At 40.4% G+C, this 27842-nt stretch overlaps 2 protein-coding genes across 5 annotated transcripts in view; one reads left to right on the top strand and one right to left on the bottom strand.

The window, feature by feature from the left end:
* Positions 1-770, bottom strand: part of HIBCH (3-hydroxyisobutyryl-CoA hydrolase) — a 122182-nt gene extending 121412 nt beyond the window's left edge. The window contains 2 exon segments of the mRNA XM_058711192.1: positions 519-706; positions 708-770. Coding sequence (XP_058567175.1) covers positions 519-706; positions 708-755 — 236 coding nt within the window. The 5' untranslated portion in view covers positions 756-770.
* INPP1 (inositol polyphosphate-1-phosphatase) lies at positions 28-27842 on the top strand. Of its 4 annotated transcripts, XM_058711257.1 has the most exons (7): positions 29-280; positions 17501-17551; positions 17915-18179; positions 20558-20618; positions 23918-24118; positions 26368-26542; positions 27091-27842. In XM_058711257.1, exons 3-7 carry the CDS (start codon positions 17976-17978, stop codon positions 27656-27658), a joined length of 1209 nt encoding a protein of 402 aa, XP_058567240.1. In that variant the 5' UTR covers positions 29-280; positions 17501-17551; positions 17915-17975; the 3' UTR covers positions 27659-27842. The 4 variants fall into 4 exon arrangements, with proteins under 4 accessions (XP_058567251.1, XP_058567240.1, XP_058567229.1 ...); XM_058711268.1 differs by lacking the exon at positions 17501-17551 and having other exon boundaries at positions 28-158; XM_058711246.1 differs by lacking the exon at positions 17501-17551 and having other exon boundaries at positions 29-276.

The following is a 27842-nucleotide window of genomic DNA, read 5'->3' as shown; positions in this document are numbered from 1 at the left end:
CGCCTGCAGCCCCTCCGCCAGCCTCCGCGCCCGCCGCCGCCTCCGCCGCCGCCGCCGCCGCCGCCGCCGCCGCCGCATTTTCCTCCTCCTCCTCCCCCGCCTCTTCCGTTTCTGGAGGGAAAGGCTGCAGCCTCCTTCGCTCCGCATCCCCGGCTTAGGTAGTACCGTTTCCTTCTTGCGTGCCCCTCGCCTCGCCGCCACCGTCTCCCTACTCCTCGGATCTGGGTCCCCGAGCTGGGCGGAAGGCACGCGCCCCACCGCCCCAGCGGACGGTAGGTGAGTAAACCGGGGCCGGGAGGCTCCGTGCTTCTCCGCCCGGCCTGTGACGACCTCTGTCCGCAGCAGTCAGGCTGCCACCCGGCCCGCCCGCATCGCGGCTGCAACCCGGCGGGCCGAGGAGCTCGCGGCTCCCGCGGCTCCCGCGGCTCCCTCCGCCCTGCAGAAATGACCCGAAAGAAGCAGAGGGTGGGAAGAAAGGTTAGCCAACAACTTTGTTAAAAACAAAAACAAAAACAAACCGATCTTGAGCATTTCTAGATCGAAGAAGCTGACCTGACAGTTGCGGAGAGCAGTGGCCCAGGTTCAACAGGTAGATGGCGTAGCTGTCCAGCGCCCCTTGGTTTTGCTTTGGGAGATGCTTCGAAGTGTCCGTTGCTGCTGGCTGCCGCTGGTGACCTACTAGATGAGTGTAAAATAAACATGATGAGGGCTATATTTAGAAAAGTCTTTACTTCCTTGCTTTTAATTCTCTGCATTTGGAAGGGCGGTTTTGTGAGATGTGCATAGATAGGTGGTGTGGCCAGAATAGTAAGTAGGAAAAATTTAATTTGGCCGAATCCTATACGCTGTTAGACACAAAGAGCATGAAAAAAAATCCCTAGATTATTTAGTACATCCATGAAAAATACATACGAACAATTAAGGTGTGTATTTTGGAGATTTCCAGTTGTAAAGCTAATTTTAAGGCATTGAATAAGCAGAAGTTTGCCCTCTGTTTGAATGGCATTCACTTCAAAAGAACAGTGGGTTAAGGCTGTATGGACAGACCACTTAAGTGAATCCCACATATTGAAAATAAAACATTTCTTTGGCCCTTTTCCTGTGATTCCTAACTTTGAAACCAAAGAAGTTGATGAGGATCAGCCCCACTCAGCCGGATAACAGTCTAATGGTGAAAATAATCCACTGAACTACTATTGAGTGATGAATTAGCTAAGTGATCTCATTTTTTACTTTAAAAATAGGGAATATAAAGAAAAGATAAAGGCAGGGGAAAAGTTCGTTTTTTCAAAACATACTTATTGAATTATTTAGAGCCGACTTTATTTTTAAGCTTTTGTGGATTTTTTTGTTTGTTTGTTTTTATTTTTGTTTTTCAACATTTTTTATTTATTTTTGGGACAGAGAGAGACAGAGCATGAACGGGGGAGGGGCAGAGAGAGAGGGAGACACAGAATCGGAAACAGGCTCCAGGCTCCGAGCCATCGGCCCAGAGCCTGACGCGGGGCTCGAACTCACGGACCGCGAGATCGTGACCTGGCTGAAGTCGGACGCTTAACCGACTGCGCCACCCAGGCGCCCCAAGCTTTTGTGGATTTTTATACTACTCTTTAAATTAGTTCTTGGTCATAAAGAGGATTATGTAAGTTGCATAAAGTTACACTTTTTGCATGGAATAAGCTACCATTTCTTTTCATGCTTTTGGACTAAACCGTGCTTGGAAATTGCATGCTTGGAAATTGCAGCCTGGACTTGCCCTTTGATGTGAAATACCTCATTACAGATTTAAATTATGACTGTACTTGTGGTACTCCTGAAAAATAAAAAAGAAAGAAAATATGTCTTGTTGGGCATATAAGGACTGTGAAACAAAAGTTATAAGGTTATTCATTATGTATGTATTTCTCCTTTTTTTTTTTTTTTAATTTTTATTTTTTTTTGGGACAGAGAGAGACAGAGCATGAACGGGGGAGGGGCAGAGAGAGAGGGAGACACAGAACCGGAAGCAGGCTCCAGGCTCCGAGCCATCAGCCCAGAGCCTGACGCGGGGCTCGAACTCACAGACCGTGAGATCGTGACCTGGCTGAAGTCGGACGCTTAACCGACTGCGCCACCCAGGTGCCCCATGTATTTCTCCTTTTATTTCTCTCTGATAACAATTAGAAAATGTCTTATTCTATTCCATCTTGTAGATAAATTGTGTAAAGATAATTACGTTGGGGCGTCTGGGTAGCTCAGTCGGTTCAGCGTCCGACTTAGGCTCAGGTCATGATCTCCTGGCTCGTGGGTTCGAGACCCACGTAGGGCTGCTGACAGCTCAGAGCCTGGAGCCTGCTTTGGATTCTGTGTGTCCATGTCTCTCTACCCCTCCCCTGCTCATGCTGTCCCTCTGTCTCTCAAAAATAAATACATGCTAAAAAAATTTTTTAAGATAATTACATCATATAAAGTGATTAATAACAAGTGTCTTCCTCCTTTATTAAAGATGAGGATGGTGTATATGAGAACTTTTTCTGGATGTGTTCTTAATAAATGTCCTTATTAAAATATTTTGAATCTTTAAATGAAGCTAAAAAAAAAGCTCTGTACACTGATGTTTTTGTTTGGTTTAGGGTTTAGAAATAAAAGCAGGGTTGACAACATTTTTCTTCCCATCTCATGATTAGCATAGTGTTTCCCAGATTTGCCTAGTTAAAAAAAAAAAAAATACCTCAGGCACACAGGGGAGGGCGCAACAAAAGTGGTTTAAAGATTCCCAGGTTGCAGCTTGGAACTTCTTGAATGAGAATCTCTAAGGGAAAGAAGATACTTCAGATAGGTCAAAATGAAAAAATTTTAAAAAGACAAACGAAAAAGGCAAGGATGGGAAACACTAGTGGGAAATAGTTGCTGGAATGAGTAGGTGACATAACCTATCCTCATTCCTGTACATAAAATGGTCTTAGATGGAAGCTATGGTTTTATTAATGTGATGAAGTCACCCATTTAGGAAATCTGAAACTTTTATATCCTTTTGTAGTCAAGCCTCCTGATGATTGAATCTAACAAACATTTTTGCATGTTTAGTCTCTCTTATGTGGTATGCAATGTTAATTCAAGTCCTTTAATGTTATAGGAACATTTTATTAATGGGCTTTTAATGTAGATTACTGTGACTAGGAATCTACAGCAAATTCTTGTGTTTGATCATTTCTCTTTCATGTAACAGATTTCTTTACTGCCCCTTTTGTGTTCCTAAATAGGGAAGATAAGCACACGCATTTTAATAACTTATTTATAACTTTTACTAAAATGACCTAACTCCATCCAAAAAAGAAAAAAAAAAACTTTACCTGGGCATAAAACATGGTCAATTATATATAAAAACAAATTAACAAAATAGAATATTAAATATCTATAAAAGAATTTGTCAAGATGAATTACCACAATGGAAAGTGTCAGAGTATTCTGCCCTTTCTTCTCTCTTCCTTCCTTTTCTTTATTTCTCTTGTTTTGTTGTATTTTGTTTTTTGAGGGGAGGAGGAGGTTTGTTTGCTAGCTTATTTTTATTTTTAATCAACTAAATATTTAAAATCTATTATCCAAGTTTAAATTAATGTAAATGTTTGCTAACTTTATCAATAGATACTTGAACGTATCCTTTTCTTTACAGAGTGCAATGCTAATGAGAGTTGTAATTAATAGCAAAGGAGTTAGGGGCGCCAGGTTGGCTTAGTCAGTTGAACATCCAACTTTAGCCTACGTCATGATCTTGCCGATCCCGAGTTCAAGCTCCGCATCAGACTCTGCTGACAGCTCAGAGCCTGGAGCCTGTTTTGGATTCTGTGTTTCCCTCTCTCGCTTTGCTCCTCCCCGACTCACACTCTGTCTCTCTCTCTCAAAAATAAACATTTAAAAAATAAAAAAAAATAAAAAAACAGCAAAGGAGTTAAATTCAAATGATCAAAGCAAACTGTTCTCTTTTTTTTTAATGTTTATTTCTTTTGAGAGAGAGAGAGTGTGTGTGCACATGCCCATGCAGCAGCCATGAGATCTTGACCTGAGCCAAAATCAAGAGTCAGACACTTAACTGACTGAGCCACCCAGGTGCCCCAGAAACTGTTCTTTTAATATTGCTTAAGGAGAACCTAGTTTAGTTATAGTGATGTCATAATTTTTCATTATCAATTGCTTTTTAAATAGTATCTGATCTTCCAAATTCTAGAAAACATCTGTTTTTCTCCTGGGAATTTGTAAGAATCACATATAATCAATCACATATAGTCCCAATTTGACCTGGGAATAAGAAAGCTCTGTTTTACAAACATGGCTGATGGTAAGCATCATTAATAGCAAAGAATGGGGAGATAGAAATAAAGAATCAGATTGGGAAGATAAATATTAACCAACTTAGATAGTTATCTAGGGTTGTAGGATTAGCAAGCATGCAGAATAATTTTTACATGTTGGCTTTAATGAGCCATTTATGTCTTTTTACTAGTTTGAACTTTTTGAATAAAAGGACTATATTCTTTTATTAGTTTGTGTTCCTTTAAAGGCAAATGTTACATTCAGTTTTTGGTATTGATTTATTCAACATCTGTCAATATCTGTTAAAAATCAACTTTTGCCTCTATAACGTGGAAGTAGAATGACAGGAGGTAGGCTGCTACACCCAGCCTGCAAAAAAATGATACATAACGTGATCTATGACCTTGCTTTCCTACTGTAATATTCAGAGAATATATTTGGGTCATGTTACTTATCACAGAAATAAAAAATAATAGCGATTTTCTAAAAAGATCAATAAAGAACTCCTTTGAATCACATTTCTCCTAACAGTTATAATTTGAAAATTTACATAATGAGTAATCCTTGACAGATTAATTTTGGTGGAAGAAAATCCATTTAAACATGTTTGTCTCCAGTGGAATGAAAATTAGTCAATTAACTTACAAAACTCCCCCTGTGTGTTACAAGGGACATTGAAAAAAATGTGTGTCTTACTCTCAAGGAATTTATAGCCCATTAGAGAGAGAACAATGGTGCATGAAGGGCTGGCTTGGAGGGGGCGTAGGCCCTCCTCATAACATTCATTAGCTCCTTCACCCACACCCAAACCATTGCATATGAAAATATAATCCAAGTATTAAAAATCCGTGTGATTCCTGTAAAAAATCAGCTTCAAGACAAATAGCCTAGTGCCCATTCTTTCAACCCAATTTTCATGCCCCTTTCCCAGCCTCATTTTCTTTTCATTCAACAAATATTTACTATGCCCTCATTAGGTAGATGATAAATAGCAATAGCTTTTAAAATGTGCATTTTTTGAACCTAAAATTTTGTTTTTTACTCTTTAAAAACTGTAATAACATGAAATTTACCATTATAACCATTTTTGAGAGTATAACTCATGGGCATTAAGTACGTTCTCATTGTTAACCAACCATCACCACTCTCCATCTGTAGAACTTTTTCCTCATCCCAAACTGATACTCTGGACCCACTGAACAATAACTCCCCATTCTCCTCTCCCTCCAGCCTCCGTAACCACCATTTCACTTCCTGTCTATGAATTTGACTACTCTGGGTACCTCATATAAGTGGAATCATACAATATTTGTTCTTTTGAGTCCGGCTTATTTCACTCAGCCTAACGTTTGCAAGGTTCATCCATGTTGTAGGATGTACCAGAATTTCATTACTTTTTAAGGCTGGACAATATTCCCCAACCTCTTTTGATTTGGAAAATAGATATAAAAAACAGGGAAGTTTTGAACTAGAACACACCATACAAATCTCCTTTAAGCTCTCTGTCCCTGCTTTCATTTTTCATATTTACAAAAATAAGGAAAACAAATCCCTGAGCTTGTGGCCCAGGTTTCACACCTGGTTGGATAGAGGCAAAGCGGGGCCTAAGAACCAGCTCTCCTATGGCCTAAACGAAAGCTCTTTCTGCTACACACCCACGAAGCCCATGCAGCCAATAAAAGACAAGTGTTGAATGAGTTGGTGCCAAAAGCAAGTGTTGCAGGTTTGAGAAAGAAAGTTAAAATAATTGAAAAATGCTACCTCTGAATGGAAACATTGGAACCGATTTGAAGATTAGTAAGACTGGATTCTGAGTAACAGTTATCATCACTATAAATACTCTTCTCCTGGAAAAGACTCTTCTACAAGCCATACATCTTGTCTCTTTTCTTTCTGCTTTGAATTATACATTACATTTGTATTCTTAAAAATATTTATTTTGGGGGCACCTGGGTGGCTCAGCCAGTTAAATATCTGACTCTCGGTTTCGACTGGGGTCCTGATCTCACCATTCATTTTTTGAGGTCCAACCCCTTGTCGGACTCTGTGCTGACAGCACAGAGCCTGCTTGGGATCCTGTCTCTCCCTTTCTGTCTACACCCCTCCCCCACTCTCATGCACTCTCTCAAAATAAATACATAAAACATTAAAAAACTATATTCTTTCCTATGGTTAAGACAGTTACACTGAATCTGCTTCTATTTTTCATATTTTGAGGGAATTCAGGTTTCATTTGTGACTCCATGATTGTTCTAAACACATCCTTGACGGTATAGAAGTTTAAACATACAGTTGAAACCTAGAAGAAAGGGGGCGCCTGGGTGGCGCAGTCGGTTAAGCGTCCGACTTCAGCCACGTCACGATCTCGCGGTCCGTGAGTTCGAGCCCCGCGTCAGGCTCTGGGCTGATGGCTCGGAGCCTGGAGCCTGTTTCCGATTCTGTGTCTCCCTCTCTCTCTGCCCCTCCCCCGTTCATGCTCTGTCTCTCTCTGTCCCAAAAATAAATAAAAAACGTTGAAAAAAAAAAAAAGAAAGAAACTTAGAAGAAAGAAAACTATCCAAATGAATAGGGTTTCTATTTAGTGAAAATGTTCCTAACTATGGTGAAGAGGCTTAAAAAAAGGGTCACTATCAAATTTAAAATTATTTCTGAATGGAATTCATAGTTTTCAAATGAATACTGGGAAGTCTTTGAATGCATATTTTATTCAAGTATTATGCTAATATGAAATACTTATTAGGTAGATCAAGTTGTGTTTCCCCTCCAGCATTTAATTTTCTTTACAAAAAAAGGCAACATAAATTGACCCTTTAGCCAACCAAGGCCCATCATTCTTGGCTGCAATATATATAGGATTCCCTGTTCTGCTTCCAAGTGAACAGCCAGACACAGAGTTGACTGGTGCACTTCATGTTTCCTTAAGTTATCAGATAAGGATCTGCTGAGCAATGTTCCCTGTCCTCAACCTAGATCTCCTGAATCAATGTATCCAGGCACAAAGTCCAAAAATCTGTAGTTTTAAACAGGCATCCCATTTAGTTCTTGATCTTACTAATCCAGAAAGCATTGCTTCAGCACAAGATCCCATTTATAAGCTACCAGAACATTGGAAATGGAGGACATTTTTGTGGTCTATTGCTGTAAGTAGCATCAGTGAGAAAAATGTGGACTACTGTGGTCCAATAGTAGCCTTAATAGGGCTAGGGTGAGGTAGGCTGACCAGCTTGGAAGCAGCATGTATGTAAATGCCATCTGAAGGTAATGAAGGAGGGAGGGAGAAATGTTAAGGTTAAATAGATGGATTTACATACCCCATATTTAATGTCTTGCCTAAGGAAATCAAGTTAAACTTAGTATTCTGGTCTTTTAATCGACTAAATTCATCGTGTCAAGATAGGTCACCTCTGGATGACAAAGCATAACCTCAGATTCTGATGTGGCACAAAGGTGGTTCAGTGCTAGTCATCCAGATACAGCTTTGATTTGTTTTTGTAAATGAATACAGAATATATGCAGATTTTTATATGAATAAATATAGTCCCACATGCCTAACAGCACCTAGGTGTTGCTGATAAAAGCCAAGCACAATAAACAATATTACAAGGACGAACTCTGTATTTACAAAGCTCAGAGAAAATGCATCAGATGACTTTATTAAATACCTCTGAGATATGTGCTAAGAGTTATAAGAAACCACACACCTTTAAAACTTCGGGTTTTTGTAAAATGTTTATTTTTTTTAATTTTTTTTTTTTTTTAATTTTTTTTATTTTTGGGACAGAGAGAGGCAGAGCATGAACGGGAGAGGGGCAGAGAGAGAGGGAGACACAGAATCGGAAACAGGCTCCAGGCTCCGAGCCATCAGCCCAGAGCCTGACGCGGGGCTTGAACTCACGGACCGCGAGATCGTGACCTGGCTGAAGTCGGACGCTTAACCGACTGCGCCACCCAGGCGCCCCTAAAATGTTTATTTTTAAGAGAGAGAGAGAGCGTGCACCCAAGAGTAGGGGAGGGGCAGAGAGAGAGGGAGACAGAGGATCCCAAGCGGGCTCCTTGCTGGCAGCAGGCTCACAGGGCTGGAACTAATTAATGAACTGACAGATTGTGACCTGAGCTGAAGTTGGACACTCAACTGACTGAGCCACCCAGGTGCCCCAAAGTTTTGGTTTTTAAAAGCTTTATTTTTATGCAATCTCTACATTCAAAGTGGGGCTCGAACTCACAACCCCAAGATTTTTTTTTTTTTTTCAACGTTTTTTATTTATTTTTGGGACAGAGAGAGACAGAGCATGAACGGGGGAGGGGCAGAGAGAGAGGGAGACACAGAATCGGAAACAGGCTCCAGGCTCCGAGCCATCAGCCCAGAGCCTGACGCGGGGCTCGAACTCACGGACCGCGAGATCGTGACCTGGCTGAAGTCGGACGCTTAACCGACTGCGCCACCCAGGCGCCCCAAACCCCAAGATTAAGAGTTGCACGTTCTACTGGCTGAGGCAGCCAAGTACCCCAGAAACCACACACCTTTAAATCTCCTGCCAGACAGAGCCTAGACAAGCAAACCGATGTACTGGTGTTGGTGAGATGGAACACAGATTTGGCTGGCCTCTGTGCTCCAGGTGCACAAGAAGGAGGGTCAGGCATGGTTCCTGGAGGAGCCAACTGCTGAACTGACTGTTCTCTTTCTCCCTGCCCTCCCCTTTTAAAAAATACTTTTTATCGAATTAGAAACACATGCAGAAAAGTATGCAGGTTCAAAGTGCATAGCTTGATGAATTTACACAAAGTCAACCTACTCGTGCAACTGTCACTCAGATCCAGAACATTACCAGTGCCTAAAAGCCCCCATCATGTCCCCCCATCAGTAACCTCTCCTTCTTCTCCAAGAGGAACCACCATTGTCACTTCTAATACCGTAAGTTAGTTTTGCCTATTTTCAGACTTCAAATACATTACATTGCACAGTATGTATATTTTGTGGCTGACTTCTTTCAACAGTGTGTGTCTGTGAGATGCATCCACCTTGTTTCCTAGAGCAGTAATTCATTCATTCTCACTGCTATGTAGATCTACTTATGTGAACATGCCATAGTTTGTTCCATCTTACGATTGATGGTTGTTTGGCTTATTTCTAGTGTTAACTTGCCACAAATTATGCAATCATAAATATTCTCATGCCTGTCTTTCATATTCATGCATGCATGAATTTTTGTAGGGTGTATGTCTACAAGGGAAATGGCTGGATCGCAGACTATGCTTATATTCAACAACTTAGAAGTAATTTCCAACACTGGCTTTACCAATTTCATTCACACCCCAGTGTATAAGAGTCTCAATGCTCCAAATCCTCACCAAAACTGGAAAGTGTTAGTCTTTGATTTGAGCTATTCCATCCATTGGATAGGCAGTGGTGTCCCGTTGTGATTTTAAGTTGTATTTTCCTGATTGCTGAGATAGGATATCTTTCCATATGTTTATTGACCATTTAAATATCCTCTTTTATGAAGTATCTGTTCAAGTATTTGTTTGTTTGTTTGTTTGTTTGTTTGTTTGTTTTGCCTGTGAACTGATTGTGAGAAAGTAAGTAAACATTGGGCATAGAAGGCAGGTGGAAAGGCATCATCAACCAGAGGGAACAGCATTTACAAATTAGTAATCTGCCCAGAGCATAGGAGTAAATGGACAGATAGTGGGAAATCAATTATGAAAATGCTAAACTTAGAACCTATGAATTGATGACAGCAATATCACACAGGACAAAGTAAAATAACAGTTCAAAGTAAAAAAAATACAGGTGGTCTCACACTGTACTTCTTAATGGATTCTGAGAAATGTTTGACAAATACCTGAAAGTTGAATACAGCTTAGCCACTAGAAAGATAATTTAATTTCCAGTTAGCTAAAAGGTAGTATTTAAATACCTAGTAATGCTTATGATACAGTTCCCCTGTGGCCTAGGTAACCAGATGGGCTGACGAAAGATTCATAGGGGCATCAGGAGAGGCTATTTTTACCAAGTTGCTCTTTAGCCCTCACTGGTTGCTCCAACTGAGCCAACTGAAACCCCGCCATACTTTCTGTGGGTCCACTTCTGTTCTGCCCTATCCCTTCTGCCAGGGAAGCCGCCATTCTCTCCACTAGCCCCTAAAGCAGTCCTGAGCAGGAAATAGAGGGAGAACAAGGTCTGTGTTTCCCCCACAACTGTGCACTAAGTGAAGCCTTGGTCAGCCCCTCAGCATGTGCCCACCTAGGGAGACTCCTGGACATTTGCACCCCCTTGAGAGAAGTCTCCACAAACACATTTCTTGTAAAACACCCAGGTATTTCATGGACGTCTGGCCTTTCCCCCCAACAGCAATAGCTGTCAGGCATGGCCACCACACAACAGCTTCCAACTGTCAACCTTCAGAGGATGAGCGAGAAACTAAATTCAGGATGTGAATGGTGGCGGTGGGGTGGGGAGTCATTGTACATTGGACAAAATGTAGGTTCCCTGGAAGTTGTAGAAGTTGTGTATGAAGTTATCTGCAGGAAGAAAGGAATGTCAACAGAAATGCTTTGATCTACTTGCTTACTCATTAGCAGTTCTGTTTTGCTGAGGGCCCTTATCTATGTCGTCACACTTCTGTCACTGTAAACAGCTAAGGGGCAAGGCCAGTTCCTGGTACAGCCAGGCTCTTCACACAAAAAAGAACACACTTGGGCCCTAGAATCCCCATAAAATATCCTGACAAAATGTCCCCCTCGACAGTATAATGATCCTCTCAAGCCATCCATACAGGGCCTACCGTGATGTCAGAGTAGTCATGCAGCCTCCAGGAGCCAAGTTTCCACTCAGACGCCCAGAAACTGAAGCAATCAGATCTGGCCTGCATAAAGGAAGTTTATCTGGGTCATTCAGAGAATTACAAGTAGCTCCCAGCCTTTGGGATTTAATGGACTAGTAAATTTTCAGAAAAGATTTTGGTGACCCATATAAAGTGGCCAACCTCTTATTTTCTGAAGGAAGGACACGTGACTGTATTTCTGTGAAGTTGTATTTAATAGTCATAGCTGTCCTTTGTTATCTACTATATGCAAAGCTCTGTGCTCGGTACTTTTCCAGAAATATCGCATTTGATCTTCACAGTGTCCCTGCACTTTAAGTATTATATTCATATTACAGATGAGGAGAGAGGCTCGGATGGGGTAAGTAAATTACCTGATGCCCCACAGCTAGTTAATGGCAAAGCCAGGTTTTGATCCCAAGTTTGTCTCCAAAGCCTGTGTCTTTCCCACTGTACTGTTTATCACATCTGACATATGCATATATTATTCAAATGTGATTTTTAAAATACTGGTGTTCTGATGAGATGACAGGATGGTTAGGAATTAAAATGGAGTTTTGTCTGTGTAGAGATTTGGTTTCCATGAAAAGTCTTAAGAACAGTTTTTTCACCCACTTCAATGTATTCAATATTTCTCCAACTGGGGATGAAAAAATCCCCCGAAAGCTAAAGAGACCATTTCTGTCTGACATTGCGATACACTATTATGTTGACATACATTTGGTCTGAGATGGTGAGGAATATAACTTCTTCAAACCTGTTCTGCTCAAATGTGCCTTGAAGTACGTTGTCCCAGAGTAAGGCTTACAGGAGGTTATTTCAATGTTCACTGTATCATTAATGATTTGGCTGTTAAAATGAGTACCTCCTATTAGGAAAGACTGACTCACAGAATTAAATTTATTGACCATATAGACGGGGCAAAGTACCTTACTCCATCTTTACTATCTGGCCAGAAGACAAAAGATGACGGAATAGATTTTGTTGACATTTGCTAAGATTATCAAGGTCTCTCCTTCAGGAGAGGTGTTGGGTGATAAGTTGTATTCCCTCAAAATGTGCATGTTGTAGCCCTAACCCCCAGTACCTCATAATGTGACTGTATTTGGAGACAGGGTCTTCAAAGAGATCATTAGGGTTTATGATATCATATGGATGAGCCCTCATCCAATCTGACTGGTGTCTTTAAAAAAGAGGGAGAGACACCGGGGATGTTCATGCACAGAGGAAAGGCTATAGGAGGACACAGCGAGGAGGTGGTCATCTGCACATCAAGGAGGGAGGCTTCAGGAGAAACCAAACATGTGGACACCTTGCTCTTGGAACTTCAGAACTATGAGCAAATACATTTCTGTTGTTGAAGCCACCCCGTCTGTGGCATTTTGTTCTGGCAACCCTAGCAAACTGATGCAACAGGAATTAGATATTTGGAATGAGCTAAGCCCTTCCCGCTGATGCCAACACAGCCATTTAAGTGAGACATCAGTAGAATATGATGGATGAAATTTTACCTTCCAGCAAAGATGGTATACATTGAAGATCAGCTGGGGAAAGGTTTTTCTAAGAGTACAAAGGAAGTCAAGTGTCAGATAGTGATTTTTAATAGTCAAATTAGTGACAGCTGTCAGCTAGGTGTGTTTCTCTACATTTTTTGCTATGTAATGTACCTTATAGTAATAATATACTTATGATTATTTATCCAATAATTACTTTTCCCCTGACTTAACAGGTAAGAATTTATGAAAGAATTTTATTGGCTACGGTGCTGGCTAATAGAGCTACTGCCATTTTCCTGGGACTCAGATCTTGTCACAGTCACTTCCTAGCTGTGTGATTTTGGACAAACTACTTAACCTCCTGTGCCTCAGTCTCTTTATCTGTAAAACAGAGATAATAGTACCTTCTTCATAAGATTTTGTGAAAATTAAATAAATAATATATGTAAAGTGCTTAGAAGGATACCTGGCATACAGTAAGCACCCAATACATGTTAGCTGTTATTTTAACTTGGCCCTGTCTCTGCATATGGATAACCAATAGAGGAACTCTTGCACCTCCATGGTTCCACCAAGATATCTGCCACCAGGTGCCAGCCCCCATGGACTTGCCAGAATGGTGTTGAAGAAGAAGAAGTGGGCCTGAAGAATAGTAGATATTCAATCTCAGTGGTCAGGGGAGCCTGGGTGGCTCAGTCGGTTAAGCATCGGACTTTGGCTCAGGTCATGATCTCATGGTTTGTGAATTCAAGCCCCATGTCGGGCTTTGTGCTGACAGCTCAGAGCCTGGAGCCTGCTTCAGATTCTGTGTCTTGCCCCCCCCCCACCCCCACCCCCCCCCGCCCCTACCCAGCTCATTCTCTGTCTCTCAAAAAATAAACATTGAAACAAATATGTAAAAAAACCTCAGTGGTCAGCATCATCTAGGAGGCTGACAAAAATATAGATCCCTAGGCCCTTTCCCTAAAGATTCTGATTCACCAAGTTTGGATGGAGCCCAGGAATTTGTCTTTTTAGTAGGCACCTTGGTTAATTCTGATACAGGTGGTTCTCAGAACAACTATTAAGAAATACTAATCAAAAATAATTTCTTCTTTATTGAAGGCTATTAAATTATGGTAAATGTCATAACTTACTAATCATGAGTCCATAATAATTTTCATTTAAGGCATTTGAAATGTTTAAATAAAACTAGCTTAGGTTAAAAAATGAGTATGTAGACTTGTTTTTAAAAATCATCTGAGGGGTGCCTGGGTAGCTCAGTCAGTTAAGCATCTGACTCTTGATTTCAGCTCAGGTCATGGTCTCGCAGCTTGTGAGATTGAGGCTCGAGTCAGACTCTGTGCTGAGAGCACAGAGCCTGCTTGGGATTCTCTCTCTCTCTCTCTCTCTCTCTCTCTCTCTCTCTCTCTCCCTGTCTCTCTCTCTCTCTCTCTTTCTCTGCCCCTCCCCAACTCGTGTGTGCTCTCTCTCTCTCAAAATAAACATTTAAAAAAAGCATCTGAGGGGCGCCTGGGTGGCGCAGTCGGTTAAGCGTCCGACTTCAGCCAGGTCACGATCTCGCGGTCCGTGAGTTCGAGCCCCGCGTCAGGCTCTGGGCTGATGGCTCGGAGCCTGGAGCCTATTTCCGATTCTGTCTCCCTCTCTCTCTGCCCCTCCCCCGTTCATGCTCTGTCTCTCTCTGTCCCAAAAATAAATTAAAAACGTTGAAAAAAAAAAAAAAGCATCTGAAAGATAATTTCCACAAGTGTTTTTAAGAGTTATTGATAATCCTGAAGAAATTCAGCGAGTGTAGACCTCAGTTTTTCCATAGACAATTTGAGTTATTCCAGTTGAGTCACTCAGGGTGAGGATGAATTGTTCAGTGCTCCCCTCAGGCTAATGGCCTGAGTGACCTGAGTTGAGGGCAGATGGTGAGAGATACATGGAAGCAGTTTGAAGAGAAGCACAGAGAATGTTGGTTCAGTTTGTATGGTGGAAATGGTCCATTCAGCCAGAAAGTAGCAGGCTAGTTGTGCAAATTAATCAGAAAGTTTTGCATGTAGATAATGATAGCCGTGAGAGATTTTTTAGGAAGCTAGGATCCTGGAGAAAGGTAAACGGTGCTGGGTTCTATAGGATGGCTGGAGAAAGCATAGTCCGAAGTTGAAACTGGGCATTCAGTCCGGAGCTTAACAAAATATGATAGTGTTGCCCAGGGTCAGAAGAAAGAGTGATTAAGGTTGGACTCTAGGATAACTTTGGAACTGAAAAACCTGAGTATTGTGTTACGATGAATTCCTAAAACCTGTACACCTATTAATTGCAGGACTGAAGTTTATAGCTGTTACTTCTTTCCTGCTGGTCAAGCTGCTGTGCTCAAGTTGTGAGAGAATGGTCATTATTGAGGAAATAAAGGTCAAGTTCAAAGGGGAGAAACTCCAGATCCCTGGGGTGAGCTTTCTGTGGGAAGAAAGGGGTAGTGGTGTGGCCTCTGTACGTAGCTCACCTGAGTGTTCTGAGGGCACCATGGGGAAAGTTTCTTGGTTGTGCAACAGTGCAGTGGTATAGTGTTTCTTTAAACAAACTTGGTTTTAACAAAGTTGAGCGAAATAGACAATACTGATACTGTTTATCTAGAAAGCTTTCAAATTAGACTCCTTAAAATCTTTATGCTGCTTTTAAATAAGCTATTTGGATGCTATTGGTTCACTGATTATTTTCTCTTCACTTATAATCAATTACTTAGAACATTTACAAAGAAATCAATATTATCAGAGTTACTGAATTTATACCCTTGGGGCATGTGTATTCCAAGATATGTATGTATCCAGGTATATACACATTTCATATAACTTATAATTTATAGTGTACAGGTGCCATAAATTATTTCTAAGTCAAAGTGCCTCAGCTTATTAATATAACTTTTTAAAAAAATGTTTTAATGTTTATTTATTTTTGAGAGAAAGAGAGGCACAGTGTGAGAGGGAAAGGAACAGAGAGAGGGAGACACAGAATCTGAAGCAGGCTCCAGGCTCTGAGCTATCAGCACAGAACCTGATGTGGGGCTCGAAATCACAAACCGGGAGATCATGACCTGAGCTGAAGTTGGATGCTTAACCGACTGAGCCACCCAGGCGCCCCTGTTTTTCTTAGTGTTTAGGTTCAAGTCAACCAAAGTGAATCTTTGACTATTATTCACTCCTGGATGAAAAATGGCAGTTAGGTAGGCAGGTGTTTTTGTTTAATTTTTAACTTCATCTTCTCCACCACCTGACAGCTCTTTGTGTTATTACCATAGCACTACTTTGGACAACTGTCTCCACCAATTGACGAATTATTGTCCTTCATGCTTAATTGTCCCAAGATACTTTTGAATGTCATTTCTTATTATAAAAATAGTATATATTTATTGTAGAATATTTGAAAATTATAGAAAAGCATAATAAAAAAATTATTTACAATTCTCGTACTCAATGACTACCATTAAATATCTGCATAACTACCAGTACAGCATCACCTACTGGTCTTTCAATCTCGCTCTCTCCTCTCTCTCTCTCTCTCTCTCTCTCTCTCTCGATATATATATATATATATATATACACATATATATATATGTGTACACATATATATATATATGTACACATACATACATATATATGTATATATGTGTATACACACACACACACACACACACCTAGAGAGTGTATGTGTGCATATAAACACAAATTGGTAACATATTATCATACTATATACATAGCGATAAGGTTTTCCCGCTTAATGCTATAGCATTAACATATCTCCATATTATTAAATATTCCTTAAAAACGTGATTTTAAGGACCACATAGTAGTGTCATACATTTTACAAATATTTAAGATTATTTTCAACCTTCTGCTATTGTAAACAATATTAATCCTTCTTTTGCAAATATATCTTAACCCAACTCTGACTTTTTTAACACAAATTAAGCCAAAATGGAATTACTGCCTAAAGATAAGTGACATATGTAGCAATTTATCTTAATCCCTCTCTGGAAACCCATTTGTTTGCATGTCCCTGAGTGGAGCATCTGCACCTGTTTCACCATACCTGCAAGAATGAATGCTAGCTTAAAATCGCTTTGTCTACCTAGTAGCAAAGGAAGAGAGCTCATTGTTTTTATTCACTTCTGTTACTGTTGAGGTTGGACATATTTTCTCATGGTAGTTGATGCATAATCTTAAGAAAATAGCATTTTTTTTTGGCAAACTTAAGACAAACCAACTATGACCACTCACAGTTAACTCCATTGCAAGGACATCCTTGTTATATTAATCCTCAGCCTCTGAGAGTCCATTAAGGGAATTTTTTTTTAAGAAGTTGATTGAGTGTTTATTATGACAATAAAGATCCTGGGCTTGTGAATGAGACTGACTCAGAGCCCTGCCGTTTAGTCTTTTGTAACCCTGAAGAAGTTACCCAATCTTTCTAGGCTTCAGGTTTCCTTGACTGTAAAACAAAACTGACAATCCTCACAGTAATTCTCACAATGACATCGCATTTTAAGCTTGTTGGAGCTTTCAGTGAAATGCACCTACTGCTGAAAAGTGAGAAATGTTTCCTAATTACCCAATTGCTATGTCAAGGTATGACAGCATACTTCTTATAAGCCAGAACTTTTAAAGTCCCAACAAGTTGCGTGTTTTACTTTACTATTTAAACTTTTACAGCAGCACAGATTGTGGGACTTCTTTCTCCCCATTAAAAAAAAAAGGTAGTTGGAAGACAGCTTAGCTGTTTGCCCAAGCGTGGCTTCAGAGTCTTGTAGGACACGACAGTGCTTGCTGAAGTGATGCTTAGTACTTTAGAAAGTTGCCCTAAAACGGATAAGGACAAATCCTCTTCCCCTTCTGTCTTCTTCCCCAATAGGGTGAAAGCGCTGCTTCAACATTGCCACTGAGCCTGTGTGATCATTCTAAGGTCATTACGAGACTTCTGTTTTCCTTTTAACATTGTGCTTGTATCCACCTGCCTGTCCATCTAGGGATTTAGAAATATAATGTGGAGGATTCTCAAAGACTTCCCTTCTCTGAGAATTCAATTCTTTGCATAATGGATTTTTGAGACTGAAAGTACATTTTGAAGTATTAAAAAATAACTTTGATATTTTAGATGCTATCTGCTCTTTCACACTGAAGATGTGACTAGGACGTATGCTAGCTGTTCAGCCGCATAGGTTGAACCGACCAGGTTGACTGCCAGACGGGCTGTTTAGTAGTGTCAGAGGCACCCTGACATCATTCCCTGAACTGCTTTCTCTTTCACATTCTTGTACTTTTCCAGCTGACAGCCCAGAGGGTGGGTGCCGATTCCACCAGCACCGCCACTGGAAGCAAGGTTCAGAATGTCAGATATCCTCCGGGAGCTGCTCCGTGTCTCTGAGAAAGCTGCCAACATCGCCCGGGCATGCAGGCAGCAGGAAGCCCTCTTCCAGCTGCTGATAGAAGAAAAGAAAGAGGGAGAAAAGAACAAGAAGTTTGCAGTTGATTTCAAGACCCTGGCTGATGTACTGGTACAGGAAGTTATAAAACAGAATATGGAGAACAAGGTAAGAAAGGTCGCAGCCAAGGTAATTGCCCTGTGGTTTTTTTCCCGATAGAATAGCATGCCTTTTCCTTTTCCCTCCCCACCTCAGAATACTAGCGCCTAGGATTCTAATAAACAACTTGGGTTTTCCCCTCCCCTTGTTTTGACTACAAAATTACCAAAATGTTCATTGCAGAAAAAATTTAAAATACGGAAAAGCAAATAAGGGAAAAAAAAATCACAATTCTGACAGCTAAAGAGAAACATTTGGGCGTGGAGCTTTTTATTTACCAATGAATTTCTTTTTAATAAATAATACATGTTCTCTGGAAAATAAGCAAAAATAAGAATCCTTAATCCTAACACTAGAGAGAACGACAGCTATGTTTTACCAAATCTTGTAGGAACATTTTCCGTCTATATGTAGTTGTTTGCATGGCACACAGAACTGATCTCAGTAGAAATGAGAACATACTGTTTTATTGAGTTCTTTTTTTAACTTGACATATCATATCCCACCTTTTGATGTAATCTTGTATCTAATGGTTGCCTCAGTTATTGGCTTGTACTGTCCTGGATACTGGAAATTCCCTTTATTATAATAGAAAAACATTTATAACTAACAATGATTGTGATTCTAGGTATCTTAAGCTGACTGGGAAAAGAAACTATTTGTAAGTAGTTATAACAAACAATAGCACTAGCAGACAATTATGAGTCCTCACTGTGTGTCAGGCACTTCTAAGGGCTTTAAGTATATTAATTTATGTAACTATTATAATATTATATAATTATAAATAATATAAATAATTATAAATAATATATATTATATTTGTATTTTATGTTAAAATTGTAATAATTTTATGAGGTAGAAACTATTATTCCAATGTAATGGATGAGAAAAGGGAAGCACAGAGAGGTTAAGTAACTTGTCCAAAGTTACACAGCAAGCAAATAGCAGGGCTGGCTTTTGAACACAGGCCGACTGGCTCCAGAGTTTGTGCTCTTTGCAATACTATGTTGCCTTTATATGATAATCTAGTAATTACATATTTTTTTAAGATTTGAGAGGATAGAACTTTATTACAGGAAGCAGTACAAAATATTGGAATAGTTTCTATGAAATTCTCAAAATGTTGGGAATCATTTGGAACCATTTAAATGAATTCTTGAACATAGGCAGGAAGAGAGAATAAATGACCCCTTGAAATCTCTGCCAACTATACTTTTTCATGCCCTGTAATATCTAGCTCCAATAAATGAAGCAAGTTTATTTTTGTTACTGATCGAGATAGTTGGGTGCAAGAGAAGGTTGAGCAACTGCATTAGAAATGTATCAACATGCACAGTTATTGGCTAATATTTGCCCCCAAGCATTATAACAAGCTGAGGTAATTGTTCATTGATAAATATATGATAGGACTTATGAACAAATAAATGACATGCATTGCTGGCTATATAAGAGGCTTTGTTTCATGACCCTTATATCCTGTAGCCTCTGGCAGCCCCTGTTGACTTGGATTGTTCTTCAGAAGAGGAAAAAAATAACAAGTGGTTGCAGGCATTGTTAAAGCTATTGGCCATCTGCAAATGACTGGGTTCAAATATCTGAAGCATTTCCTTGCTTTTGTTCCCTGAGAACATCATGCATATCGTAACTGAGCACATATTTTGAGAAAAGTTATCTTTACCCCAGAGAGGATCAGAAGCAAAATGTCCCTGAAAGCTTCCTGGTCATACAAGGGATGAGAGAAGATTCTTACTTAGCTCCATTTTTTCATTCTATTTTGATACATTATCAGTCAATAAAATATTCCAACCCCCCTTTTTTTTTCTGTATCCCCTTCCTTGCCTGAAGTCTCGTGATACCTCCAACAAGTGCGGAAGACACCTGAAAATGAAAGCAATGACATCTAATGTCATCCTCTGATCCCTTCTATCCAGTCTCAAGTCATAGTCTTAGGTACTTGGTCAATCCCATTAACTCACATAAGCCAGTAGGGTGCTGTTGAAGAGCAACAGTTCAAGTGTCTCCTTTGCAAATATTCTAGTTCTATCGCCTGTAAGTGGAAGGATGAAGTTTCTAAAGTACTTCTGCAGACCCAACAGAACATAAGGAAACCAGACTTCTACCATGATTTGAACTTCCTGGAGGGGCAAAGGAGCAGGAAAATATTAGAAAACTAAGTACTGAACCAACCTGACTTCACTTTTTATACTAGATTGATTTCTGGGATTGTAAATTTCTAAATTTCAGATCTAGTTGTACTATTTAATTTGAAGTACAAAATGAGAATATGCACAGAATTGAACATGTATGTGGGATTTGGGGATTTTTTGGTTTTTGCTTTGTCTTTGTTTTTGTCTTTTTGTTTCTTTGTCATACTCTAAATCATTCAGTTTCCAGGCTTGGGAAAAAACATTTTGGGAGAAGAATCCAATGAGTTTACTAATGATTTGGGTAAGTATAAGAATCCTAATGTATTTTTATAATTTAATTATTATATGGTATTGTAATTTTCAATGACATCAAGAAATAAAGGAATGTTTGTAAGCCTTTCATATAAATAGCATATTTTAATGTTAAGCTTCATTGAGTACCTCAGAATATTATGCCATTCAAGTTAGAGAGATGTAGTATCTTGTAAGTATTTAGCAAGTCCACATGTATTATTTTATATATAAATCTGTACCATTTAAATAATGTTTGGGGAAATTGCATGGCCCTTTGAGAATCTAATGGAAGTTACAGATGCTCTCAGAAAGATGCATATTTACAGTTATATAGACAATTTAATTTCAAGTTTTGTGTTTTTTTGTTTTTTGGTTTTGTTTTGTTTTGCTTTTTTAGAGAGAGAGCATGAGTAGATGAGAGGGGCAGAGGGAGAGAAACAATCTTTTTAAAAAAAATTTTTTTTAATGTTTTATTTATTCTTGAGAGAGAGACAGAGACAGAGCATGAGCGAGGAAGGGGCAGAGAGAGTGAGAGACAGAGAATCTGAAGCAGGCTCCAGGCTCCGAGCTGTCAGCTCAGAGCCCGATGTGGGGCTTGAACTCACAACCCCTGAGATCATGACCCGAGCTGAAGTTGGATGCTCAACCGACTGAGCCACCCAGGCACCCCGAGAAACAATCTTTTTTTTTTTTTTTTTTTTTTTTTTTTTATTTATTTTTGGGACAGAGAGAGACAGAGCATGAACGGGGGAGGGGCAGAGAGAGGGAGGCACAGAAGCGGAAACAGGCTCCAGGCTCTGAGCCATCAGCCCAGAGCCTGACGCGGGGCTCGAACTCACAGACCGCGAGATCGTGACCTGGCTGAAGTTGGACGCTTAACCGACTGCGCCACCCAGGCGCCCCCGGAGAAACAATCTTAAGTAGGCTCCGTGCTCAGTTTGGAGCCAGACACAGGGCTCTATCCCATGACGCTGGTACCATGACCTGAGAGGAAATCAAAATTTGGATGCTCAGTCAACTGGCGAGGTGCCCCTAGGTCCAAGTTTTAAACCCATTCATGGACCTCCCGGGGAGTCCATAGACCTTGGTTGAGAATCTAGAGAGGCCCTGTCTCTGAAATCCTGTGTGCTCTTGAGTAAAGAAAACGTGTTCACCTCATTAGTTCTCTGGTCTCAGAACCTTGGTAAAAGGAGTTGGATTAAATAAAAGGTTCCTTTAATACCAAATTTTATGTCTTCTTTAATTAGTTTCCTGTGGGCCGGATTGTCCGTTGATCTACTTCCATGTTCCCTTATGGCAGAGAGAAAAATATCAAAATCTCTGATCCCTTAGAGAGAAACAAATTATTTTTAGTTTGGGTGTTTTATTTATTTAAGGTAGAAGATTAAAATAGTGAATTTTAATCACTGATCACTGACAAATAGTTAAACCTCTAGAGGCACAGTTACAAAGGCAAAAACTAATTTTTGGATTAACGCTGGGAAAACTTTCCCCTTTGTGGGCTGTGTATTAAGATGCAATCAGCTCTATGATACTCCTTGAGAGAAATCTCATTTAAACTTCTTAAGGTTGAAAAAAACACCTGTGATTAACTGATAAGAAGTCCTATGCTTGCCTACCTCAAAAACAATTTAGTATTTTATTTACCTAGAATTATAGGGGCAAAAAGGCATTCCACATACATATTCCTGAGAACCGAAGGGGAGAATGAGTTTAGCGTGCTGTGGATGGGTCACAGAAACATGGCACGTGGGATGGATAAGGTAAGTGGGGGCAGGAACAGAGCGTGGAAGTTTGCAGGAGGAGTTTGAATTTTCCTCTAAGTGTGATGGGAATTCACTAGAGATTTTTTTTTTCTTTTTTCTTTTTTTAAGTTTATTTATTTTGAGACAGAGAGAGAAAGAGTGTGTGTGAGAGTGAGCAGGGGAGGGGCAGAGAGAGAGGGAGAGAGAGAACATCCCAAATAGGCTCCTCACTGTCAAGGAGAAACCTGATGTGGGGCTTGATCTCACAAACCATGAGGTTCATGACCTGGGCCTAAATCAAGAGTCAGATGCTTAACTGACTGAGCCACCCAGGTGCCCTTCACTGGAGCATTTTAAGCACGGGAGTGATGTGATATGATTTGCTTCTTGGCCTGATCCCATGACTTTTACTAAGCCCAGTCATAGGTGCTTGGTTAAGTGGCAGTGATTAGCATTATGATTCCCCAACTTCAACAGTCTAATTTAATTTGAACTTAACTAAATATAATTGAATGTTTCTTGCTGATACAGTCATCATTGTAATAGATTCATACTGTGTTTCCCAAACTTTAATGATCACATGAATCACTTGGGATTCTTTAAAACTCAGGTAGGTGTGGGATGGAGCCTGAAGTTCTGAATTTCTAACAGGCTCTCAGGTGATGCTGCTGCCAGTCCTTGGAATGGCTAGGGTCACTAGGAGTACTTGTCTATGTACCTAAAAAGCCCCAAAGTGCCATGTCTTCTTCTTTTAAAAAGTTTATATTCACCATTGCCGTCCCTTTGTGTTGCTACTAAGTTGCCTATTTTTGCCTCTTTCCTCACTTCTTTTGGGAGCTAGAAACCAGATTAACCAAGGGTCTAAGAAGCATGTTCAAAGTGATCGTGAAGCAGCTGGATTTGGTAACTTGTGGTTTCATTTGGATGAGTAGCTTTACTTACATCCTAATTTCCAGTGGGTTTCACAGAGGAGAGCTATTTCTAGGTATGTCATTTAGAGTCATGCAGTTTACCACACGTAAAGAGTAGTTACACTTCACCTTATGGTACTTTGCTGAGCATAAACACCTTTTAGTTAAAAGCAGTTTTATAGAGGGAGGTAGAAGCATTTCGTGTGCTGATAAAACCTCCCTTCTTTTCGATAATACATTCTAACACTAACAAGGTGACCTGTGTATATTCAGAAGGCAAAAGGCATAAAACATAAATATTATCAAGGGCTCGGGATTCAGGGTTTCTTAACTGGTTCATGAGCTCCCTTAAACTAGATGCAAGATTGTATGCATGTTCCCCTGTGGACATTTTCCTGGGAAGAAGTTTCTTTGATACCTGGAATCTACCCCTCACGTCATACTAGGTATTTCGGCCACTACTGGGCACCTGTGACCTTGTGAAGCTGCCTGGGTGATTCTGGCAGTCAACCAGGGTAGGGACCAGGAGTATGAACATACTGCCCTCGCCCAATCTAAGTGCACAGCTTTGGCTCTTCCTCACCCCTCAGTTGTTGTCTGTCCCCCAGAGCTCTTGAAATGTAATGGCTTTTAGTTTGTCTTTATTCCAGGGGAAAAGATTATCTTGAGACTGTGTCCAACAGAGGAAGAAACAGTAGAGCTTCTTAGCAAAGTCCTTAATGGTAACAAGTTGGCGTCTGAAGCATTAGCCAAGGTTGTCCATCAGGATGTCACTTTTACTGACCCAACTCTGGATTCAATAGAGATCAGCATTCCACAGGACATTTTGGGAATCTGGGTGGATCCCATAGGTAAGTAGAGGAGAATGTTTGCTTTTATTTGTTCTTATTAGTAATCCTTTTGTGGGAGGAGGCTTGGAAAAATAAAAATTCAGAGTGTACTTTAATTCTCCTAGAAGATTTTAACATTTCAGAGTTATAAAATGAATAGTGAAGAGTGAAAGTATACGTGTGATGATGTGTTGTTATGTGTATATTTGTAACATTTCTACAATGGATATGCACAAGTATTTGTGTGCCATCTCTGTGTGTGGATATATATACAAAGCTGAATTAACGTACACACACACACACACACACACACACAAAGCTGAATTAATTCAGCTTTGAAAGACTTCAGAGGCCAGACTGGTAAATATGAGAGAATAATGAACTGATAGTAGCTATAACTCATTGAGCACACGTGCCATTTAAAGAATACTCAGCTCTAGCAGATTGTTGCCATATAGGAGTACAGTCTAGATGTTTAGGTTTTTAAAGAGAAACCAAACTCCAGGTTTTTAAGTGATAGCTCCCATTTTTTAACCACTGACTACTAATTCAATTAAACAAGTAAATAGTCAAAACCACTGTATAGGTCAAGCAAAACACAGTGTAACACAGCTGAATGTGATTCACTCCCAGTTTGTGTGCCCTATGTAAATCTTACCTATTATTTTCTTGGGCATGGTTGTAGTAAAACCCTAGTTTATAGCTCTGTGTTTTAACAGTGTAGGTCTATTTCAGTGATGCTATTAATACAATGCCCAGGATATTAATTTGCAGAGTCTCTCCTTTTTTTTTCCACTTGCCTACCACATTCTGCCCAATACAGCTGGGACCACTCCCAGGCACCCCCTGCCCCCATCCTCCCATCTTGCAAGCACATTAATATAACATTACAGAAGTGCCTTTAATCATCAGGGAATTACAGAACATTCAGTCGATGGATTACATATGCAAACTAAGATTTCCCAAAATCTTTTAGCACACAATGGTAAATTAGCATTAGTTGTGGTTTTCTGAGGGACCAGAATCTCCTATTTCTTGGTTCTATCCTGAATTGATTCTGCTAGCCAGCTCTTTTGCACAGCACACCTTAACTGGGTATTAACTCACTACTAGATGTTGGCAGTCAGCTGCTGGCATGTATGTCTCTTAAGCTCATTGCCTTCTTTTTCACAGGAGGACTATCAATTTCTTCCTTTTGTGCCACCATCACTGACTCCCTCTTCAAATTTAAGGGACAGGGGTGCCTGGGTGGCTCAGTCAGTTAAGTGCCCGACTTCGGCTCAGGTCATGATCTCACAGTTTGTGAGTTCGAGCCCCGCGTCACGCTCTGTACTGATGGCTCAGAGCCTGGAGCCTGCTTCCGATTCTGTGTCTCCCTCTCTCTCTGCCCCTCCCCCGCTCATGCTCTCTCTCTCTCTCTCTCTCTCTCTCTCTCTGTCTCAAAAATAAATAAAACATTTTTTAAAAAATTTAATTTGAGGGACAAAAAAAAAAGGTAATTTCACCCCTGAGAGATTTCTGGAAGGAGATTTTCCCATCCATCCACACTATACTTGTCCTCTGATTAGTAAGAGGCTCTAAAGAATCCCACCACAGTCATCCTGAGTCATTAGCTTTTAAATGCTTTTGACATATGATGGATATTTGAGTGCTTATGGTATGCGAGGTGCTATGCTAGATGCCACATGAACTACAGACATGTCCTCTCCCTTCAAGAGTTCCCACAGAGTTGGGAAAAATGGAACACAAGCAGCTTGAAAATGGAAGTACAAGAGGTCAAATAACAATTTGAAACAAGTGACACTCAAAGGCAAAACTTGACTGATTACTCTCTTAGTCTGTTCGGGCTGTGCTAACAAAATACCATGGACTAGGTAGCTTATAAACAATAGAAACTTATTTCTCAAAGTTCTGGAGTGCCAGCATGGTGAGATGAGGGCCCTCTTCCTGCTTCATAGCTGGCACCTTCTCACCATGTCCTTATAGAGTGGAAGGGACTAAGGATCTCTCTGGAGCCTCTTCTATAAGGCACTAATCTCATTAATTAAGGTTTCACCCTCATGACTTAGGTATCTCCCAAAGGCCTAACTTACTAATACGATCACCTTTATGGGGTTAGAATTTGGGGAGAATACATTCAGACCACAGCAGTTACCAAATTGGTAGAACACAGAAATGATACAGCACAGCGTTTCCAGTTGTATCCATCATTATCTTTGAAATAATCATTGCCTGAATCCAAACAAATGTGCTTCATTTTTTTTTTCCAGATTCAACTTATCAGTATATAAAAGGTTCTGCTGACATTAAATCCAACCAAGGAATCTTCCCCAGTGGACTTCAGTGTGTCACCATTTTAATTGGTGTCTATGACCTACAGACAGGAGTGCCCCTAATGGGAGTCATCAACCAACCTTTTGTATCACAAGATCTAAACACACTCAGGTAAGATCTATCACTCCACATGACAATACCATGACTTGATACAGTAAGGTGTTCCTACTAAAGTCTGCAGGTTTAAATTAAAATTCCTTCTATTTTCAATCCTGGGTTAAATATCATTTTAGTGGGGGCTTGGTGGATGCTGATAGAAACTGCAAGGTGCTCTGCTAGATGCCACATGAACTACAGACATGTCCTCTCCCTTCCAGAGTTCCCACAGAGTTGGGAAAAATGGAACACAAGCAGCTTAAAAATGGAAGTACGAGAGGTCAGACCATTCCTGGAGGCCAGAAATCCCACAAATGTTTCCACATTGTTCTAGACTGATGTGATAATGCTGACAGCATTCCTAACTGGCAGCCACATGACACGTGCAGGCATAGGAGTTACTTTTACAAACCAATTAGCTACTTGATACCTATTTCTAGCCTTAAGGGCATTGAGATTTGTTGCCTCATACACTTTTTTCATATCATCCTGTTGGAAAACAACATAAGTAATAAAACAAATGTGACAGCCTATGGCCACAAACTGAAAGTTCTCTTCTGCAGGTGGAAAGGACAGTGCTACTGGGGCCTTTCTTACATGGATACCAACATCCATTCACTTCAGCGTCTTGACTCTACAAGAAAGAACAGTGAAGCGCGGAGCCAAATGACTGAAAACACCAGCTCTGAGGCGGAACGCTCCCACCCGTTTTCAGCGGTCATTAGTACGAGTGAAAAGGACACTATCAAAGCCGCATTGTCACGTGTATGTGGCGAGCGCATATTCCGGGCAGCCGGGGCTGGTTACAAGAGCCTTTGTGTTGTCCAAGGCCTTGTTGACATTTACATCTTTTCAGAGGATACCACGTTCAAGTGGGACTCTTGTGCGGCTCATGCCATACTCAGGGCCATGGGTGGGGGAATGGTAGACTTAAGAGAATGCCTGCAAAGAAATTCAGAAATGGGGCTTGATTTGCCACAGCTGGTGTACCACGTGGAAAACGAAGGTGCTGCTGGCGTGGATCGGTGGGCCAACAAGGGAGGACTGATTGCATACAGATCAAGGAAGCAACTGGAGACATTCCTGAGCCTCCTTATCCAAAACCTTGCGCCTGTGGATACATGCACGTAGATGAACTCTGTTCTCATGTACTTGAAAACCCAACTGTGAACAATTTCCCACATCTCTTATCTTTTGAAGACAGCTTTGTCCTATGGATGGTCAACATTCTCCTTCCTCTTTTGAGGAGCATTTTTCCATTATGTGTTCACAATAACGATAATTTCAATAAATGAATGACATCGTGTAGCAGTTA

Source organism: Neofelis nebulosa, chromosome 2 (assembly GCF_028018385.1).
Source record: "Neofelis nebulosa isolate mNeoNeb1 chromosome 2, mNeoNeb1.pri, whole genome shotgun sequence".
In the NCBI taxonomy this organism is placed as follows: Eukaryota; Metazoa; Chordata; class Mammalia; order Carnivora; family Felidae; genus Neofelis; species Neofelis nebulosa.
The sequence above is the reverse complement of the archived record's forward strand: the minus strand, read 5'-3'. Positions and strand labels throughout refer to the sequence as shown.

What these genes read in the sequence shown, in the direction of transcription:
- INPP1 (XM_058711268.1), top strand. Translation starts at nt 17,976, where the DNA reads ATGTCAGATATCCTCCGGGAGCTGCTCCGTGTCTCTGAGAAAGCTGCC. An exon ending in TGAGTTTACTAATGATTTGG is followed by an intron (nt 20,619 to 23,917) that starts GTAAGTATAAGA and finishes TCTTTATTCCAG; the next exon opens with GGGAAAAGATTATCTTGAGA. An exon ending in AATCTGGGTGGATCCCATAG is followed by an intron (nt 24,119 to 26,367) that starts GTAAGTAGAGGA and finishes TTTTTTTTCCAG; the next exon opens with ATTCAACTTATCAGTATATA.